Source organism: Oreochromis aureus, linkage group 3, assembly GCF_013358895.1.
Source record: "Oreochromis aureus strain Israel breed Guangdong linkage group 3, ZZ_aureus, whole genome shotgun sequence".
Lineage (NCBI taxonomy): Eukaryota > Metazoa > Chordata > Actinopteri > Cichliformes > Cichlidae > Oreochromis > Oreochromis aureus.
Window position 1 is genome coordinate 18,505,693 of NC_052944.1, and position 19,594 is coordinate 18,525,286.

A 19,594-nucleotide genomic window follows, 5' to 3' on the forward strand; every position below is an offset into this window, starting at 1 on the left:
AAAGGGGTGAAAAAAAGAACCTCTCCACGCTTCTTCCTCGCACAGTCCCACAGGATTGTGCGATTTGTTTCTCAGTGCTCAGCTCCCTTTGATCTTCCTTCACTCAAACCATTTACCACATCGCCACGTCAAGCTGCCGCAGTCCCAGGCCAGCTTAGCTTCCTCTCACTAAATCAATGATTTGAACTCCCTAGGCCATGGTGGAGACGGTCAACAATTTGCTACAGCCGCAGGCCCAGGCGGCTTGGAGGGAGCTGAGCACAGGCGAGCAGCTGAGGGCCGCCACCATGCTGCTGGACACGGTCGAGCAGGGGGCCTTCGTCCTGGCTGATAACCTGCTCAAGACGGACATCGTGCAAGAGAACACCGACAACATCCGTGAGTATGCACAGACACGCTTGCAGTTTGCATGTTGTCATGTAAAAAAAAAAGCAAAATAAAACATGTATGCAAAACCACGTGATTTGTAAGAAAGAGAGTGCCAGTTTACAACACACTGACTAATGCATTCCTTTGAAAGTATACGTGACACCCATTGAGTTTCATTTACCATTTTATAGCTTCCTTTTCTAATGACCATTAAGCAATATAGTAAGTGTGGTAATGTGTTTAATATGTGTGCATCAGGCAATATAGTGGCTGCAGTTATTAAACAAAAAAGGTTGTTTACCAAATTAAAAATACACATTAATTATTTGAAGTTATCTTAATGTTTGAATGAGGGAAAACCTCATGGATGGATTTCTCCTTGCTTTCTTTTTTTAGGGTGGATGGATGAATGGATAGATGGATGAGTGGATGAATTGATGGACTGATGAGTGGATGGATGGGTTGGATAGATGGATGAATTAGTGGGTGGATGGCTGTATTAGTGGATGGATGGATGAGTGGATAGATGGATGGATGAATGAGTGGATGGATGGATGGATGTATGCATGAATTAGTGGATGGATGAGTGGATGGATGGATGGATGGATGGATGAATGAGTGGATGGATGGATGGATGAATGAGTGGATGGATGGATGGATGTATGCATGAATTAGTGGATGGATGGATGGATGGATGGATGGATGGATGGATGGATGGATGGATGGATGGATGAATGAGTGGATGGATGGATGGATGAATGAGTGGATGGTAAATGGCCTGTATTTGTATAGCGCTTTACTTAGTCCCTAAGGACCCCAAAGCGCTTTACACTACATTCAGTAATTCACCCATTCACACACACATTCACACACTGGATGTTTGGATGGATAGATAATAGATGGATGGATGAGTGGATAGATGGATGAATTAGTGGGTGGATGGCTGTATTAGTGGATGGATGGATGAGTGGATAATAGATGGATGAATTAGTGGATGGATGGATGGATGGTTGGATGGATAGATGGATGGATGTTGGATGGATCAATTAGTGGATGGATGAATGAGTGGATGGATGGATGGATAGATGGATGAATTAGTGGATGGATATATGGATGAGTGGATGGATGTGAAATTGAATGCCAGCGAGCACATTACATTTAATTTGGCGGTCTTTGTTTGTTTGAGTGAACCAGCTTGGATAGAATTATGTTCTCAAGCTGCTGGGAAACAGATTATTAGCTCATCTGGAAGACGCTGCATTTTCCAATTATGACAGACAATCATAAGATGAGTTTAAAAAGCCGAGTGTTCGTTTCTGTCGTTGCATTTTTATTTGATATAGTTTGTTTTTCCCAGTATTTTTCTCTCACGTGCCTAAAGAGCCTTGGCAGGTCTTGCTTGTTGCACAGGCACACGAGGTTCACCACGCAGCTATTGATCCCCTCACGCTGACAGCGGAGCTTTTGAGGCGTTGGATCAAGTGTGAAGGTCACTGGAGTAATGCTCTCTGTCTTGCAGGAGGTGAAATCTGGCAGGGCTGCTTATAGCTGATGGCAGCCGGCTGTAAACTGACAATTATCTCTAATGATTGTGTTTATATTCGTGTCAGTTATTAGCAGGAATTAACCACTGGTGCTGCAGATCAGGGATCGGTGCTCATTATTCAGTGTATAAATACCAAGCGAGCTCAGATAATAGAAGTTGTGTCATTACGGTTGTCCCTGGTGGGGTAATTCCAAACTGGATGCATCCGTCGCTGGGACTTTGTTTTTTTTGCAGCTTACATCGAGAACCGTGTAAAAATTAAATAATTGGAGCTAGCGGGGCAAAAATAATGCCATGATGTATCGCCCTCTTCTCTGAAGACATTGGATTTTTATCCCATCCCCCCAAAGTTCCTGCTGCCATGGCAACCTAAAAATATAGGTCTGCTGGCTTAAAAGGAAGCGAGCGTAAGGAGAATTAATAAAATGGGTTTTATTGTATCTGGCACACAATTCATCTGGGTATTAAGGAGATTCTGGGCTCGTTTGGAGAAGGGGGGATGAAACGATGCCTGCAAAACTCGAGTGAGATTTTATAGCACACTGTGGTAGTCTGGTTAATTATGTGCTGGTGACATGTTTACTGGGCCTTATCTCTCTGTTTGCTGGGCTTTTTTTTTTTCTTTTTACCCAGCCAGTCGGCTTCTGCAATCCCTCATGCCATGCAGGGTAGTTAAATGAGGACAAGGGGGCCCTTCCAAACATTTGTAATCACTACAGCAGCTAATTACTTATCCCTCACTTTGCCTTGCATGTGACATTAAGTGTGTGTGTGTGTGTGTGTGTGTGTGTGTGAGCAGGTGTACTGTACTTAAGACACCTGGAGACATCCTTTCAGCGTCAGGCCGAGCTGGTTCTTTCGCTTTAAAGTGAATCTCGAACCCTTTTTTAAAAAGCCTTGCTCCAATTTTAGGCTCAAGCTGATAATGAGATCTATTCTGTGCGCTTTCAAAGAAGGATATTTCCGCAGTCATTGTGTCTGTGTTTGTGTTTACGCGTCACGCTGCGTGTGCTCGTCTCGAGCTTTTGTCTGCGAGAGAGCGCGCGCTCCGCTCTCTGCATGATAATCTTGTGAACAGATTTCTGCCGATTAGCGTGTTATTTAAACCAGCTTTGAAGGTATAGCCTTTGGGGTCCAACAACTCCTATGGCATCAAAGAAATTCCCTAAAGCCCGTCGTAAGCTCTTTTACACAACCGCACAGGGGAAAAGAAAGACAGCGAGAGAGAGAGAGAGGGAGAGGGAGGGAGACGGAAAAATGCTTCCTTTATTCCGAAGGCAGCCTCTTGGAATCCAGGGAACGGTAAGCTATCTGGGGTATTGTCTTAGCTAAGTTGAATAGGAATGTATCAAAACCCCCTGGCCTTTACAAAAGCACAGAAGAATGCTAATACAAAAGATTTTTTTTTTTTATGGGAAACCCTGGTATGAGAAGAGATCCAAAGGCAGGATTAAATGTGGCCTCTTCGTAGCTTCCTGTTGGCTGTAACCTTTATCAAAGTCAGAGGTGTCACAGTCCGCTGACGTGAGATCATCAGCTGAATGCCTTATCGGCCTTAATTAAGTTTCTTTTTCTTACACTGAATCAATTTTTGTTTCAAGTTGAGATTCTCCACTACAGACTAATCTGCCTGCTAGTTCAAGTAGAACTCTGGATAGGCTGCCACTCCTGGCGAGTCGCATTATAACTGAGTGGCATTTAGCCGGCAGCGGATGTCTGGACTGATCGTAGCCGGCAGTCACCTCATTCAAAAGGTGTTTTGGGTGAACTGGTGTGGCTCGCTTACTCGAGAAGGCGGCCTGTAAGTGGAAAGGCTGTTGCAGAGGCCTGGGTTCGGGTCATTATCTCTGACATTCTCCCACTCGGCCCCTGCGTTACTGTTCTCCTGACTATCCTATCAATAAAGGCTAGAAAAAAAAGGATTGTTACTATTTTTCAGAACTCGTTCCTCAAGCTGATTATGTCGCCATCGCTAGAAAGCATAAAAAAACATAGCAGAGATATGTAAGTCAAAGAAATCAGTACCAAGCTGGCAACCGCCATCTTTTTGTCTTTGAACCGAACATCACTGGTTAGGTGAGTGTCTGACTGCCGGCTGAGGCTCAGGAGGTAGAGCGGGTTGGCTACTAATTGGAAGGTCAGTGGATTGATCCCTGACTCCTCCAGTCCGCATGCTGGAGTACCCTTGGGCAAGATACCGAACCTCAAGTTGCCCTTGAAGCATCCATCAGAGTGTGAGAGTGTTTGTGTGTGTGTGAAGGTAAGAAAGCACTTCGAAGTAGATAAAAGTATGAATGCATGTGTGAATGAGTGAATGGGACTTGTAGTGGAAGACACTTTGAGTGCTGAAGTGAGTAGAAAGGCGCTGTATAAGCACTGGTCTAACTTTAAAAAGTCCTATTTGAGCACCAATCCAATCACCATTGCACGCTCATGTGGTAGCACTTTGTCAATCAAAGTAGACACAGCCTAAAAGTGTCTCTTTTTTCTATCCATTTTCAGTTTAAATCGGACTACAATTTACAAAATAAACATTATACCTTAATTAAAAAAACAAAAAGACCCTCAACGAAAAAGAAATGTTTCCTAATATTATATATTTTTACACACTTCTATGCAATTGGACAACTTTTTGAAACCAGAGTAGCCGCCCCCTGCTGGCCGTTAGAAAGAATTCACCTCATTAGCCATCTTTTATCCACAGATTGTGCTTTACATGAGAGGTCAGAGGTCAAGCCAATCTTGTGAATGCGATAACTCAAAAATGAGGTCACTTAGGATTTTCAAATTGAATCCTGGTGACCTTGACCTCAAGGTCAGAGGTCAACTTTTCTGAAAAATACCTAGGATTTTGACGTTTATACCACAGGTGCATCTACAAGGATGCTGAGGGGTGGCTGTGGTGACTGCCAGTGTTTTTATAAGCCTAAGAAGAAGACGTAGGTTCTTACAGCTTTTCATTTGCTGTTTTCCTGCGGTTTCGGTTTTTACTGTAAGCCGGTCACTGCTTGTTTGACTGTCCCATTGTTTTTCCATCTCATGGACATCTGTAGGTGTCTAGATTACAATATAACCTATTAATGCCGTTTCCGTGACTGTTTCTTCAGCTTATACCAGATTTTACACATTTGCAGTGACATTTCTTTACAAGAGCTGCACAATCGTGGCTAAAACTGTAATCTCTTACATAAACGTCAGCATTGTTTACTTACGCCCACAGCCTCTATTAATCCACACCGCACATTTAGAAATGTGCGTTTGTGTAACTTCTTTTCTGTATTTCTACCGAGCTGTGAATCAGCAGACTCATCTCAGCGCTCTGGGAGTTAATTTGACATTTAGGAATGCCTAGACTTCACACAGGTCACCTGTACTTAAGAGAGGAGCACACTAGACTGCTTTATTAAATTGAATTGTATCATGCCATAATAACTTTGATGGAACGAGATTTTCATTTCAGCCAGGCTCCTATCAGCAGCTCATTTTCCTCTGCTGCGTGACACCAGAATCTTTGAACCATAAATTAGGAGCTCGGCGCTCGCTTCAGACACAACAGCTGTTGAACTGCTGCAGAAGCGAGCTTGTCTTGTCCCGTCGGTCTTTATGTTCTCCTTGCATCGTTCACTCTCTGTGCTCTTCAAGAGAAAAAGATTCCTCAGAATGAAGGTGTCTTTTTTTAAATAAAGCAAAGACAGCCTTTGTTGTTACAGTTTAGGCGAAAAACAACATTGTCATGTGTAAACTGTACACAGTCGCGACAGATAACTTCTTCTGTCAATGCTGAGTGAATCAAGAGAGGATGTGTTGTATTTAGAGCTCTTTGGCGATGCAGTGATTAATAAAACCAGCTGCTACACGATGAATGCTTTTTGGAATCAATATAGCAATTGGAGATTTCTTTGCAGTTTGCTAGCGTCTGCTCTAGCTGTTAGCTGTAAGATTTTCTGACTACAGTTTAAATATTCCCTCAGTCGTAATCAATAACAAATTTCTTACCCAGGCTTGTGTTGTTGCTTGGTGTAGGTACAGTAATATACAGAGCATAATTACTCTACCGCTCTAAAATTCAGGCTTTTGAAAAAACAAACAGCTTTCTTTCATGTACCTATGAAGCATAAAAACTGATGAGAGAAGTTGTAAACGACCAGTAATGAATGGATTTGGATGACTTATGATTTTTAATGTAATATCTCTTACCATCACGAATGGGACATGTTATTACCTAATGCGAGTTTATCATGTGAAAAGTTTGATTGATCATCAGAGGAAACTTTGTTATGTTAGCATAGTTTGAAACTTTGGTGCTGATTAAAGAAGCAATAGATCTTTCTAGTTGAGCATCAGCTAATAATAGCGTCAAAATGCAGCTCTAAAAAATGACTTTCTTTTGGAAAATTGCTGAAAAAGTGATGATTTCCTGACGAGGCCAGACGTCTTTTTCACCATTTAAAGAGGCTGATCAGTTTGTCCTATCTGGTGTTTAGGTGATGACGTATGAACCCTGTTTCTGGGTCGAAACTACTCTGCGTTTATTAATGCTGTTGTCTTTTTAATGTGTTTTATTGCTTTGAATCTTGTTTTATTTGATCTAAACAAGCCCCTAAAAAGTCAGTCACTGTCGGCCTCTCTCGTTTTTCATTGTCACTGTTCATTTTAAAGCTCAGTTTTTAAAACCTTACAATAACTACAGCCCAGCCCATGCAGCAGTATATTCATGACTAAGCTTATATAGTGGATGGATTGTTCTCCTGACTGAAGTTTGGTCCATTTACAGGATCCTGCCATGCAATTGCATTTGTCGCTAACTATCAGGAACCCTCACGTTAAAAAGTTAGCGTTCATCCTCCAGCTTCACTGTGTTTATGTTATGCTAACCATAGCTGTTTAGCTAGCTACCACGTATCACATTATATATCAGCTAGTCCAACTTCAGTAACCCTACAAATGTATTTACTGTTTACTTTTCTGACTTCAATTTTGTTGGAAGTGATAGCAGAGCTGTACGTTTTAATTTTTTCAGAACTCCCTCAGTCCGAACATGCTATATCATGTTTAGGTGGGAACTAGCGAGCTAACTTCCTGCTAACTTCTAACTCCGTTAAAGTTAATAAATTCTGTTTTCATGGATGCCTGGATCTTAAATTTAATTGTTACACCTGGTAGAGCAGCCACATTAATCATTTTATTACAGATGAAATAATTTAGTCATTGACTCTCAGTGATGCTGCAGTGTACATTTTACTTTGGGACATGAAGCAAAGGTTGAGGTTGGGCCCGGAAATGGCTAATGACGTCAGACTTAAAGACAGTTATCCATGAAGGGAATAGTCAACCCTGGTGTTTATCTTTTTCTAGGGCTGATGCTTCAAACTCACCCCAAGTTTATTGCTTCTTTAACCATTTTGCTCACGTCATCAATTAAAATGATAAACTTGCATTAGATAATACAACCTGCCATTGAAATAAAGCAGTGATTGTTTGACCGTGTACATATTTTATTAAGACTTTTCAAAGTGTTGCCAAACTTTGGGTAGTGCTCTGCATGCTTATTTATGGGCTTGGAAAAACAAAATTTGATACAATGATTCAGTCAGTTGCTTGTTGTTGTTCTTCCCAGGAGCCATTTTTCAAACCAGTCATGGAAGTCATAGAAAAGTCGAAAAAATAAGTAAAGTCAGCTTGGTTTGAATTGGGGAAAAGAACATCCTGCTCTCTGTCAAGGCTATAACTCTGAGATTTTTGATTAATGTTCCAAAAGAAGTGAGTCAGACTCAGCCAGTCTGCAAAATACTTTTCATGTACTCTAGCTAAATTCTTAGTCGAGAGACAAAACCCCAGTGTCCAAAGCGGTTGCTGTAGCCCTCTATTGATTGCTTAATGTTGTTTGCTTGCTTGGGTTTGTTCTGTTTTGTGCAGAGCTGGAGGTAGCGAGAATGAGCACAGATGGGAATTTGCCTGATCTGAAGTTCCCACAATCCGGAGGACAAGGCAACTCTATCCACCTCTCAGCGAACACGCTGAAGCAGCACGGAAGAAACGGTAAGAAGTCAGACCTTTTGAATCTGCTTTTATTGCTCCCGTGTTGTCGGTTTGAAGTGCAATCATGGCTCGTGCGCGCCTTCGCTCGGTGTTTTATTATTCAGGGTTATGATAAATTTAAGAGAAAAGTTTCAACTTTGCTACAATAGAAATATTGTTATGTTACTTGGCTTACGAGAGCTGCTGTAATTAATCAAAAATTCTTTTGCTGTTTGTCGTCTTTTCTTTTTTTTTTTTCTTTTCTTCCACTTGTGTCATTGCATGGGCCTCCATTGGCTTTGGAGGAATTTTATCACAGATGCTTGTGAATAACTTTCGCTTTGCTACCCCAGTCCTTTGTTGGTCTGCATATAAAGCGCTTAGATCTTTCTGCAGCCTCTGAATAAGACCCTGGCTGTTGAATTAGTTACATTCAAGCTCTGCCACTAAACTGTAAATGAGGCAGTTAGACTCTATACATAGATATCTTTGGGAGCAGTGTCGCCCCATTTTTAGACTTTTATTATCAGCTCATGCAAATCAGAATCGACTCAAGCTGCGTCCCCGTGTCTGTGCTGGATGACTAAGTCCATGTCCAGCCGTGCCCAGGCGGATCATTATAGCAGGGTGGCGAATATTTCCCCGATATGCAGTTCCATAGCACCCAAATTGTTTTCTTTTCATCAGAGTGAGTGATCTCAGACACGGCGGGAGGGAACTTTGAATGCACAAAAGTGAGACAGCAGGAGGCAATGGGGAGAGGAAAAAGGAGGAAATGATTAACAAGAAAAATGGTTGCCTTTGTCAGTGCCAATAGGAGTCTGTTTTTTTTTATTTAAGTCTGATGATTTCTGAGTGATTTCTAGTTTTCTGCCTCATGTGCAGCCATATTTGTAGCTCTGTCTGTTGTCTGTACTATGTGCTGCTCTGACTTTAGATTTAAGCTTTCAGTCTAGTGAGTGGATCCATTCGTTATCACTTTTAGCATTTTTCTAATTTGAGTGTGCTGTGTGAGCTGTATAAATAGCATGACAGATGATCATGTAAGTACTGCACCCTAGGTTTGTGGACACAATCCAAAAAACATTGAGTATAAACCATTTTAAACTATAGTTCAGATACCTCGGCTCTCTGGTGCAAGAAAAGAAAGTGGCATCAACGGCGGAAATACACTCAAGAATCGTTCAAGGGCAAAGGTCAAGGCCAGATATCACAAGGTCTGGAAGTGCATCGTTGACCAAGATGGAAACCCTACGGCACCCACAGCGACGCATTGGCTTCGGACGACCTGTCCTCCCGACCGCCAGCTAGGGAAAAAAGAAGAAAGAACCTATAGTTCAGTGCTAACATGAAGATGTCCCGTGAGCAAAGAAATTCTTTTCTAACGCTGACGGCAGGTGATGTTTCCTCTTTGAGCTTCTGTATTCTAACTGAATAGAAGCACAGACATCCATCTGCAGGCTGTAGCTGTGAATAGATTAAAGGAATTCGGTTATATCAGTATGACTGTTGACCGATATTGATATCGACCCTGTTGACTGATAATGATGCTGGTGATAATGATGCCATTGGCCACTACTTCTCTGTTGAGTCAGATCAATTTTGGTTTGGGGAAATGCTTCAAAAAAATTATGTGATGAAGAGGAGAGAACAGAATATAAAAGTGTAATTTTGCCTACTCATATCATGACCACCTGGGATTTTATTTTGTCTCTTACACTTGAGGTCATAATCAGTCTTATTATGATATGGAGCTCCCAGGCAGGACCACAGATAAGGTTCTTGGAATTAGTTGTAGAGGGTTAGTATGATAGAAGAGGATGCTAAGGATAGGGTAGACACACGGAGGTGGATCACCTGCTGTGGAAAGACGAAGATAAAGAAGATCCTTGAAGCTGGTGTTTCTCCAGAGCATTTCTCTTCAGTGTTTTGATTCAAAGCCACTGGTTGAGGAAGTTTTAGCCAATAGTCAAAGCACTCAATCATCACTGAAAGCGAGCAGGAAACTGTCTGAAAACATGTTTAGCTTGGAAGACTGGCCAGTGACTCCCCCATCAGTGCCCAGCCTTACTGTGTGTGTGTCAAAGGTCTATTTTAAAATGAAGTGATACTCCATGCAGTGCATTCTTTAATCAGTGTGAGACTGTTCATAACTGTCCTCTTGCAGGTGAAATCCGAATAGCGTTCGTCCTGTACAAGCACATCGGGGTCTACCTTTCAACTGAGAACGCCAGCATGAAGCTGGGCAGCGAAGCCCTGGCCACCAACTACTCTGTGATCGTCAACTCGCCGGTCATCACGGCCGCCATCAACAAGGACTCTAACAAAGTCTACCTCTCTGACCCGGTCATTTTCACCATCAGACATCTGCAGGTAATTCTGTGCGTCCGCATGTTTGTGTATCCGAGAGATGGGTTTCACTTTGATGTCAGTGCCTCTGATTTTTTCATGTACGTACAAAAAAGTGCGCTCGCACATTCACTTTCTTGATAGCACCTTTCATCGCGATTTCCTCTCTCACCGAAGCGCAACAAAACGTACAAATCCCATCACAAACCCGGGAAAATTAAGCGAATGTGAACAAGTTTTATTCAAGGAAAGGTGTGGAAAATCAAATTGTGGAAAACAACGTTGCTCACAGGGTGATGGCAAGAACACCTTGTTGTTTATTAGTTTGAACAGCAACCTGATCTCCTGAACAAATATCAGTCATATTCGGCCTCGATGGAGGCTGCTTAGTCATTGTGGGGAGTCGTGACTTTTCCCTCTTGACTCCATTATCTTCTCCACACTCTGCTACCCTCAAAATATCCCTGTTTTGTCTGCAAACAGCGCCTTCAGCTATTACCGGAGATGTTGAGCAACCATAGGAGAATTGCGGCGGGTCTCGTGTGTGGGAGGGACCTGGAAGAAAGCTACAACAGCAGAAAAAAAAGAAAAAAAGAAAAGGACCCAGAGCTCAGAGGGAGGGAGGGAATAAGAAAAAGGGACGATAGCTTATGGAAGTCAAAAATTAAGTGGTGGGGAAATGTCAGGGGGGCAATGTCAGCGCAGTTATTGCTCTGACTCACCTGCTTTAAGTGTAATTTGTAATTTGGACTGTAGATTCACTAATTTTACTGTTGCTCTAATGTTAGGGTACTGGCGCTTTTTATACCCTTTTCTAGCTCAGATCAAGTCATTTCAATAAAAAGTGCCCTTTTGGAAAAGCTTGTAGTCCCGCAGTGTGCCAAGAGAGCCGCCTCGTCTTTTCCTCACGTAAATGTGCCCTCGCCAAAATAAAAACATTTATTTTTAAAGTAAATCTCGTCCTCGTGAGGGGCTGTACAGTTAATCGCATGATAGTCGTGATTATAATCTCGTCTTCCTCCATTAATTAAATTTGATTGGTCGCATTATTATATATAGTATTGACTGGTGCATCAAATCGAGAGCTCCCTGTTCTCGTAAACCAAACGGAGGTGCTGCTGAACGAGCTCTTCGTTTAACGGGTCTCTATTTGCTTATTATTTTCTGGTGTGATAAAACTGTAAAGACTGTGATATGAGAGAACTACTCTGCTCATTTACAACTCCATATGTTTGTTGTTGGATTGCTCTTCCTGTTTTAGGACACACCAATCAGGTATAACATTATGTACACTGACAGGTGGAGTGAATGACGCTGCTTATCTCTTCGTCATGGAGCCTGTAAGTGGGTGGGATATATTAGGGAGCAAGTGAAGATTTTGTCCTCAGTGTTGATGTGTTAGCAGCGGAAAAAATGGTCAACTGTAAGCATTTGATGGAGTTTGACAAGGACCAAACTGTGATGGCCGGCACCAGTCTGCAGTGGTGATTATCTATCAAAAAAGGGCTCCAAGGAAGTGTAGGGGGCTGCATAGCTGCAGAGCAGTCAGGGTGCCCGTGCTGACCTCTGTTCACCACGAAAACCATCAACAATGGTCATGTGAGCATAAGAACTGGATGCAGTGGAAGAAGGTGTCCTGCTAGGTTGAATCGTGTGTGTTTCTTACCTGGGGAACACTTGACACCAGGATGCATTATGCAATGTGATGCTTTGGGCAATAGTTTGAGGAGCACAACAACGAGTTTGAGGTGTTGACTTTGCCTCCAAATTCTGCAGATCTCGGTCCAATTGAGCATCTTTGGGATGTGCTGGACGAAGGAGTCCGATCCACAGATGTTCCACTTCACATCTTGCAGGATTTGTTGTTAACATCTTGGTGCCAAATACCACAGCAAAGCTTCAGGGTTCTCATGGAGTCCGTGTCTCGACTGGTCAGGGCTGTTTTGGGAGTAAAATGGGAACCAGCACAGTATTAGGTATTGGTGTATTTATATGGGCCTGAGTACAGCTACAGTCCATCCACTGTCTGAAACAACTTGAGGTACATAGCCACTGTATAGTGCATTACATTACTTCTATATTAGGCTTCCATACTAAATCAAAGGTACTTGTCTTATAGCTCCACTAAGTTGAATCGAGCTCAACTTTGCCCTTGAAAATTAACATCTAAACCATGCGGTTTTGGATGACTGGTCTTCTGAGATGATGATGTGTCCTCTAGTTATGGTTTCGCTTCCTTGCCTCGCCACTTAATGGGACCAATTAAAGCCATTAATGGGACAGAGGGTCATCCTACCTCCTCTCCGTGTAATATTTAACGCAGGGTTTGGGTGTGTGAAGGGTAAACTCAATCAGCGGCAAATTTACATTCGCAGAGGATAAACGTTATTAGACTAATCACCCTGCAGCGTGTGAAACTATGAAAAGCTGCAGCACCGCGCAGCATCTCTAGCAAGAACACAGACGCGTTTAACCTTGGAAGCTGAGGGTCACTATGGAAAGGATATCGTGTGTCTCTGTGTGTGCGCTCGCTCTTTGTTTTCGTAGCTACAAAAGAATTGGGCTCAAGAGGAAGAGGCTGTTGATGTATCTATTTATCAGCAGCTGCGTTCTGTTGTGCTTGTCTGTTACTCAGCCTCAGTGTTGTGGGTGACTTTTATGAAATGGCGAGCAAGATGGCAGGGAGGCGTGCCCGTCATTAGGACCGGAGCCCGGCACAGACAGCAGTGGTGCCCATTAAGCTGTGGGGCAGCTCACCGTCATGCAGTGAAAGTTAAAGAGAAAGGTCAAAAAAGCACAAAGGATGACAGGCAAGGGGGCCGCTTGATGCTTTATGACAGCAAAAGCACCTGCTATTCACTTTACAATGGATATGGATTGCATTGGGGAGAAATTGGACTTTTCTTTTTTTGAGGATGTTTGCTCTGAAAGTAAAAGTAAAGCAGAAATAAGCCAAGCAAATGTGCGATTAACGTCGAATCCCTTTGCTCACGCTGTCTTTCCCCCCTAACAGCAATCTAAGGAGAACTTCAACCCCAACTGTTCGTTCTGGAGCTACAACAAGCGAACCATGACTGGTTACTGGTCGACGCAGGACTGCCGCTTGCTAGGCACCAACAGGACACACACCACATGCTCCTGTACACATCTGACCAACTTTGCTGTCCTCATGGCTCACGTGGATGTAAAGGTAAGCCACCTTTTGATCCGTCGTGGTTTACACGAGCGACTCCTTCCAGTGTGGTTTGCTGGCGATAAAAAGAATAGAATAGAATAGAATAGCCTTTATTGTCATTGTACAGGGTACAACGAAATTGGAGTGCCACTCCCTTGGTGCAAAAATACAATAATAAATATAAATGTAGAATATAAAAGGTACATTAAAACAAACAATAGTAAGTACAATATATACAGGATAGCACAATATATACAGGATAGCAGCATTAATATAATGACAGTAAGAATAGCAGCATAATAATAATTGACGGTGACAGTATGGTGTAGCTAAGCAGTTTCAATTGTTTTTATGCTTATTTACTATGGTGATAGCTCTGGGAAAGAAGCTATCCCTGAATCTGTTTGTCCTGGTTTTATGTGACCTGTATCGTCGGCCTGACGGTAATAGTTCAAACAGTTGATTGCTGGGGTGAGAATGGTCCTTGATGATATTGCCAGCTCTGCTGAGGTACCGAGAGTTTGCAATGACCTCCAGGCTGGGCAGAGAGCAGTCAGTGATCTTCTGGGCTGTGTTGATGACCCTCTGCAGTGCTTTCCTGTCTGCAACTGAGCACCCTGCATACCATGTTGTTATGCTCTCTATGGTGGCTCTGTAGAATGTCACCAGCAGCCTCTCCTCCAGGTTGTTCCTCCTGAGCACTCTCAGAAAGTGGAGACGCTGCTGGGCCTTTTTTACCACCGCCGTGGTATTTGCAGTCCAGGAGAGATCATCAGAGATCTGAACGCCCAGAAACCTCATGGAGTGCACCCTCTCCACACAGCTCCCGTGAATGTACAGTGGGGCCGGGTCTGCTCTGCCCTTCCTGAAGTCGAAGATAAGTTCTTTAGTTTTCGTGGTGTTCATTTGGAGGTTATTAACTGAACACCACTCAGTCAGTCTGTTGACCTCATCTCTGTAGTCCGACTCATCCCCCCTTGAGATGAGTCCAACCACAGTGGTGTCATCCGCAAACTTTAAGATGGTGTTTGAGAGATGGGTAGGGGAGCAGTCGGATGTGTAGAGTGTAAACAGGAGGGGACTCAGAACACATCCTTGTGGAGACCCGGTGCTGAGTGTGATGGTGCTGGACAGGTGGGGGCCGAGTCTGACAGACTGTGGTCTATTTGTCAGGAAGTCCTTGATCCAGAGGCAGATGGGGGTGGAGAGTCCCAGGTGAGACAGTTTCTGGACCAGGATCTCCGGGATGATGTGATTGAATGCTGAGCTGAAGTCCAGGAAGAGCATTCTCACATAGCTTCCTCGGTGCTCCAGGTGACTCAGCGCAGTGTGGAGCGCTATGGTGATAGCGTCCTCGGTGGATCGATTAGTCCTGTAGGCAAATTGGTGGGGGTCCAAAGTGGGAGGCAGACTGGCCCTGATGTGCTGACAGACCAGTCTCTCAAAGCACTTCATCACTACAGGTGTAAGTGCAACAGGCCTCTAATCATTTGGGCTGACCACAGCTGTCTTTTTGGCGATGGGGATGATGGTGGAGGTTTTGAGGCAGGGCGGGACGGTGTTTAATGACAAAGAAAGGTTGAAGATTTTAGTGAAGACTCCGGTCAGTTCGTCAGCACATGCTCTGAGAACCTTTCCATGTATTCCATCAGGACCTGCCGCCTTCCTGGGATTCACTGACCTTAGAGCACACCTCACTTGATGCTCCCTAAGTGTTAGTGTGCGGTGCTGGGGCGGGTGGAAGTGGTGTGACAGCTGAGGGTCTGGTCATCTCAAAGCGGGCGAAGAAACGATTTAGATCCTCAGCCAGCGAGGCATCAATCCTAGATGTCGCCTGGTTATTGCTTCTGTAGTTGGTAATGTGATTAATCCCCTGCCACATTTTTCTGGGGTCGTTGTCAGCAAAGTGATCTTCAATCCTCCTCCTATAGGCAGCCTTAGCTTTCCTGATGCCTCTACTCAGGTCTGCCCTGGCCGCCCTGTACACAGCCCTGTCCCCTGACTTGAAGGCAGTGTTGCGGCTTTTTAGGAGGGATTGCACTTCGCTATTCATCCAGGGTTTTTGATTTGGAAACACCCTGACCCTTTTGTTGACGGTGACATTATCAACACAGTTCCTGATGTACGAGAGTACAGTGTCCGTGTACTCCTGGAGGTTGTGGCTGGAGAATAAATCCCATACAGTAGATGAGAAGCAGTCCTGCAGTTGAGAGAGGGCTCCTTCAGGCCAGGTTTTTATTGCCTTTGTCTGGGGCTTTGTTTTTCTCAGCAGGGGGGTGTAGGTGGGGGTGAGGGACATGCAGAGGTGGTCAGATCCAGCCAGGTGGGGGAGAGGTGTCGCTCTGAAAGCATGCCTGATGTTTGAATAGACACGATCCAAAGTGTGTTCACCTCTTGTAGCAAAGTCCACAAACTGGACAAATTTAGGAAGCACAGTCTTTAGGCACGCTTTGTTAAAGTCGCCGGGCGACAATAAAACCCCATCGGGTGGGCAAGCTGTTGTTTGTTAATGGTGTTAAGCAAGAGGCTGAGAGCCGTGCCAGCGTTAGCATCCGGCGGTATATAAACAGCTATCACAATAACTACAGTAAACTCCTCGGGATGTAAAAGGTCTGCACGAGACTGCCAGAACCTCCAAATCAGGAGAACAGTGTGTGTGAATGATCCTGCTGTTACAACACCACTCGTTATGCACGTAAACACATAGCCCCCCTCCTCTGCTTTTACCTGAGTTGCTGTTTCTGTCGTGCCGATGTAGCGTGCGGCCTGCTAACTCAACTGCAGCGTCGGGAATCAGCGGGTGAAGCCACGACTCCGTAATAAGAATAATGCTGCAGTTGCGTGCAAAGCTCGTGGTGGCTATCTGTAGCTCAATTCGTCTAATTTGTGGGTGATGGATCTGGCGTTCGACAGGAAAAAAGGCTCGGAAGTGCTGGCCGGTGTGGTTGTTTGCGTAGCCTAGCATCTGAGCCCGACCGGCATCCCCTCTTCTGCTTTCTCTCCCTCCGTCGCCTTCTACGCTTGCTGGGCGGGCAGACCATCCACGGTGACCCCGGCGGTCTCGCTATCTCCTCCAGGATGTTGTGTGTTCGCTGATAGTCGCCAGAAACAGACAAACTATATTTGAAACCTAGGTCAATTAGGTTCTGGCGACTATAAGAGATGGCGGCGTTGCAAACATTCAAAAATATGCACAGTAAAAGTAAAAACGAGCACCAAACTGGAGAGCTAAGAGCCGCTGCACCCGTGCGCGCCGCCATCTTGATCAAAAGCTGGTTCACGTCGTGTAAAGTTGATATCTGGAGTTTGTTAATATATGTTTTATACTTGCTTTGCTTTTCAATTTAGCGGGTAATCGACTGCCAGCTGTTTTCTGACCTTCACAAGACTTTTGTCTGCTAACATTTAAAGTACCCGCATTCACACGCTTTTAAACAATGACCCTGTGTCAGTGCGTATTGATTGCAGCCATCTTAAATCTCCATTTGTGTGAAGTAACCCAATATGTGGTGGCTCCACTGTGTTGTGTTGTTTTGGGTTTTGTGAGCAGCGGCTTTCAGAAATGCATTTTATACTTTGCCTTCATAAATAATGATTTGTTTTTGGCCTTCAAGCCTTTTTTGAAGCTCTGTGAATGGGCCTTGGTCGATGTAGTGCTAAAGACATATGTTTTCACCTGTCCTTGTATGGTCTCTCTCTTAAATAAAAAACAACTCACATGGGAGCTTCTTTCCACTTCAGAATTCCTCTTTCGATTGTATTCCCGGAGGCAGTTAGCCTAGCATAAAGACTATAGGCTGCTATCGTGGCGTTGGACAAACTTAGAGGCTCTCAGAGGCGTTAATGGAAGCTGTACAAAAAAGTATAAAGGAGTAGTGGATTTGAGATTTTGGGTGAAGTTAATACTGTGCATGTTGGAGCTGGTGAATAAAAAAACGTCTCTTTCCTTATCCAGCCACGAAGGAAGCCGTGTTTTAGTTCTGATGTTGACAGACAGCTTAATTATTTCTGTCACAGGAAGTTTAGGAGCTGACTGCTGACAGAGCAGAGTAGTTTTTGCTATCTGTTATGGCATCTGTCTCTTCAGAGGTGTCTCTTATAATTCAGCGGCAGAAAAGAAATATACACTCTGTGTGCACCATTCCAGCTGGCCCCTGTCCATATAACCACTAGACCTTCCTTCACCTTCCCATCTTTCCGAGTCTGATTCTATCTCGCTTTCTTATCACAGTGACAGAGCATGCATCGAAGTTTTAGAAAACTAAACAATTATGCACATAATTCAAAAAAAAATGTTAAAAAATGTTAAATCTTAAATGTAGAGGAATGTGGCACAACTCGAATTATTGAACATAACACAACGAATACAACAGAATTAAAGTTATTAAGACTTAAAACATTTCTCTTGATATGTCAGTCATTCAGGTCTTGGTAGTCCTAAGTGTTTGAGCTGAAAGTAACTAGGCTTCTTTTATTGGTTCATGAAGACATTTGTACCTCTGTGAGGAATCTTGGAGTTATTTTTGTCAAGGATATGTCCCTTAGTGCGCATATTAAACAAATATGTAAGACTGCCTTAATTCATGTTTGCAATATCACTAAAATTAGAAACATCCTGTTTCAGAGTGATGCTGAAAAACTAGCTTGTGCATGTATTACTTTTAGACTTGACTGTTGCAGTTCATTATTATCAAATCGCTCTACAAGATCCCCGAAAAGACTTCAATTGATTCAAAATGCTGCAGCAAGATGACTGACAGGGCCTAGAAAGAGAGAGCATATTCCTCCCATATTACATTCTCTTCACTGGCTCCTTCCCCTCACATACAAAGTCTTGAATAATCAGGCTCCATCTTATCTTAAAGACTTCGTAGTATCATATTATCCCAACAGAGCACTTTCCTCTCAGACTGCTGGCTTACTTGTGGTTCTTAGAGTATTTAAAAGTAGATGTAAAAGGAGGCAGCGGCTTCGGCTTCTGTGGAAACAGCTCCCAGTTTGGATTCGGGAGACAGACACCATCTCTACTTCTAAGATTAGGCTTAAAACTTAGGGCTGGATCAGGTCACCCCAAACCACCCCTTGGTTATCGCCCCACCCCCAAATGGTCACGGCAGATGGCCCCGCCCCTCCCTGAGCCTGGTTCTGCCAGAGGTTTCTTCCTGTTGAAAGGGAGGTTTTTATTCCTACTGTTGCCAAGTGCTTGCTCATAGGTGTTGGTCTGGATGTTGGGGTTTTCTCTGTATTATTGTCGGATCTTTACCTTATATAAAGCGCACTAAGATGACTGTTGGTGCTATATAAAGATCCAGTGCTATATAGATAACATTTATTTTATATTTGCTTCACAACCAAGATGCGTCTTTAGTTCTAAAAACTGGTGTCGTGTCCAAGTTTTTGACCCGCTGGTGGGGTTGTCCCCTTCGTGGTGGTCCTGAGAGTCACCATATGCATGGTGTGGGTGATTATGGTCACAGGAGCAAATGATAAAACTGACTTCATGAACTAGAACAGGGGTGGGCACCGAGGGCCGGTGTCCCTGCAGGTTTTACATGTGTCCTTGAACCAACACAGCTGATTTAAATGGCTAAATTATCTCCTCAACATGTCCTGATGTTTTCCAGAGGCCTGGTAACGAACTAATCATGTGATTCAGGTGTGGTGATTCAGGTGTGTTAACCCAAGGTGAGATCTAAAACCTTGCAGGGACACCGGCCCTCGGGGCCTGGAATTGCCCACCCCTGAACTAGAACAAGGTAACAGGAACTTGTGAAGGAAACAAGAGGGGACCAGCAGGTACTAAGTGTTCAAGCTTAGACATAGCAATGCCTCTTTAAGCTGGAGAAATGACTTTTTTTTTTTAATTGTTACGTTCTTTAACTGACGTGTTTAACACCTCTGACCCTCCTGCAAGCTGTGCTTACAGATAAAGATATACCTTAAAACATCCACAAGAAAAAAAATAAAATATATATATTTTATTTTATTACATAAAAATATCCATAAAGTTAATGCTCTTCTGTCGACAAATAGTAATATTCCAATCCCCCCTGGCATCTGCAACTTCTTGTAGAGGTTTTCAACAGTTTCTGACAACAGCTCACTAAAAATTTTGACCATTTTTCCGAGCACAATTC

At 43.6% G+C, this 19,594-nt stretch overlaps 1 protein-coding gene and 1 long non-coding RNA gene across 12 annotated transcripts in view; one reads left to right on the forward strand and one right to left on the reverse strand.

Moving 5' to 3' along the window:
• Window positions 1-19,594, forward strand: part of LOC116333174 (adhesion G protein-coupled receptor L3-like) — a 260,507-nt gene that overhangs the window by 191,515 nt on the left and 49,398 nt on the right. For all 9 annotated transcript variants that reach the window (XM_039609515.1, XM_039609509.1, XM_039609512.1 and 6 more), the window contains 4 exons: window positions 195-378; window positions 7,832-7,954; window positions 10,101-10,306; window positions 13,296-13,472. In XM_039609515.1, coding sequence (XP_039465449.1) covers window positions 195-378; window positions 7,832-7,954; window positions 10,101-10,306; window positions 13,296-13,472 — 690 coding nt within the window. The remainder of the gene's footprint in view (window positions 1-194; window positions 379-7,831; window positions 7,955-10,100; window positions 10,307-13,295; window positions 13,473-19,594) is intronic.
• Window positions 1-19,594, reverse strand: part of LOC120438913 — a 79,687-nt gene that overhangs the window by 26,303 nt on the left and 33,790 nt on the right. For 2 of the 3 annotated variants that reach the window (XR_005612248.1, XR_005612250.1), the window contains exons 3-4: window positions 11,949-12,220; window positions 9,056-9,240 (exon numbers count right to left, since the gene is read on the reverse strand). This is a non-coding gene — a long non-coding RNA (uncharacterized LOC120438913). The remainder of the gene's footprint in view (window positions 1-9,055; window positions 9,241-11,948; window positions 12,221-19,594) is intronic. The other variant, XR_005612249.1, reaches the window with a different exon arrangement.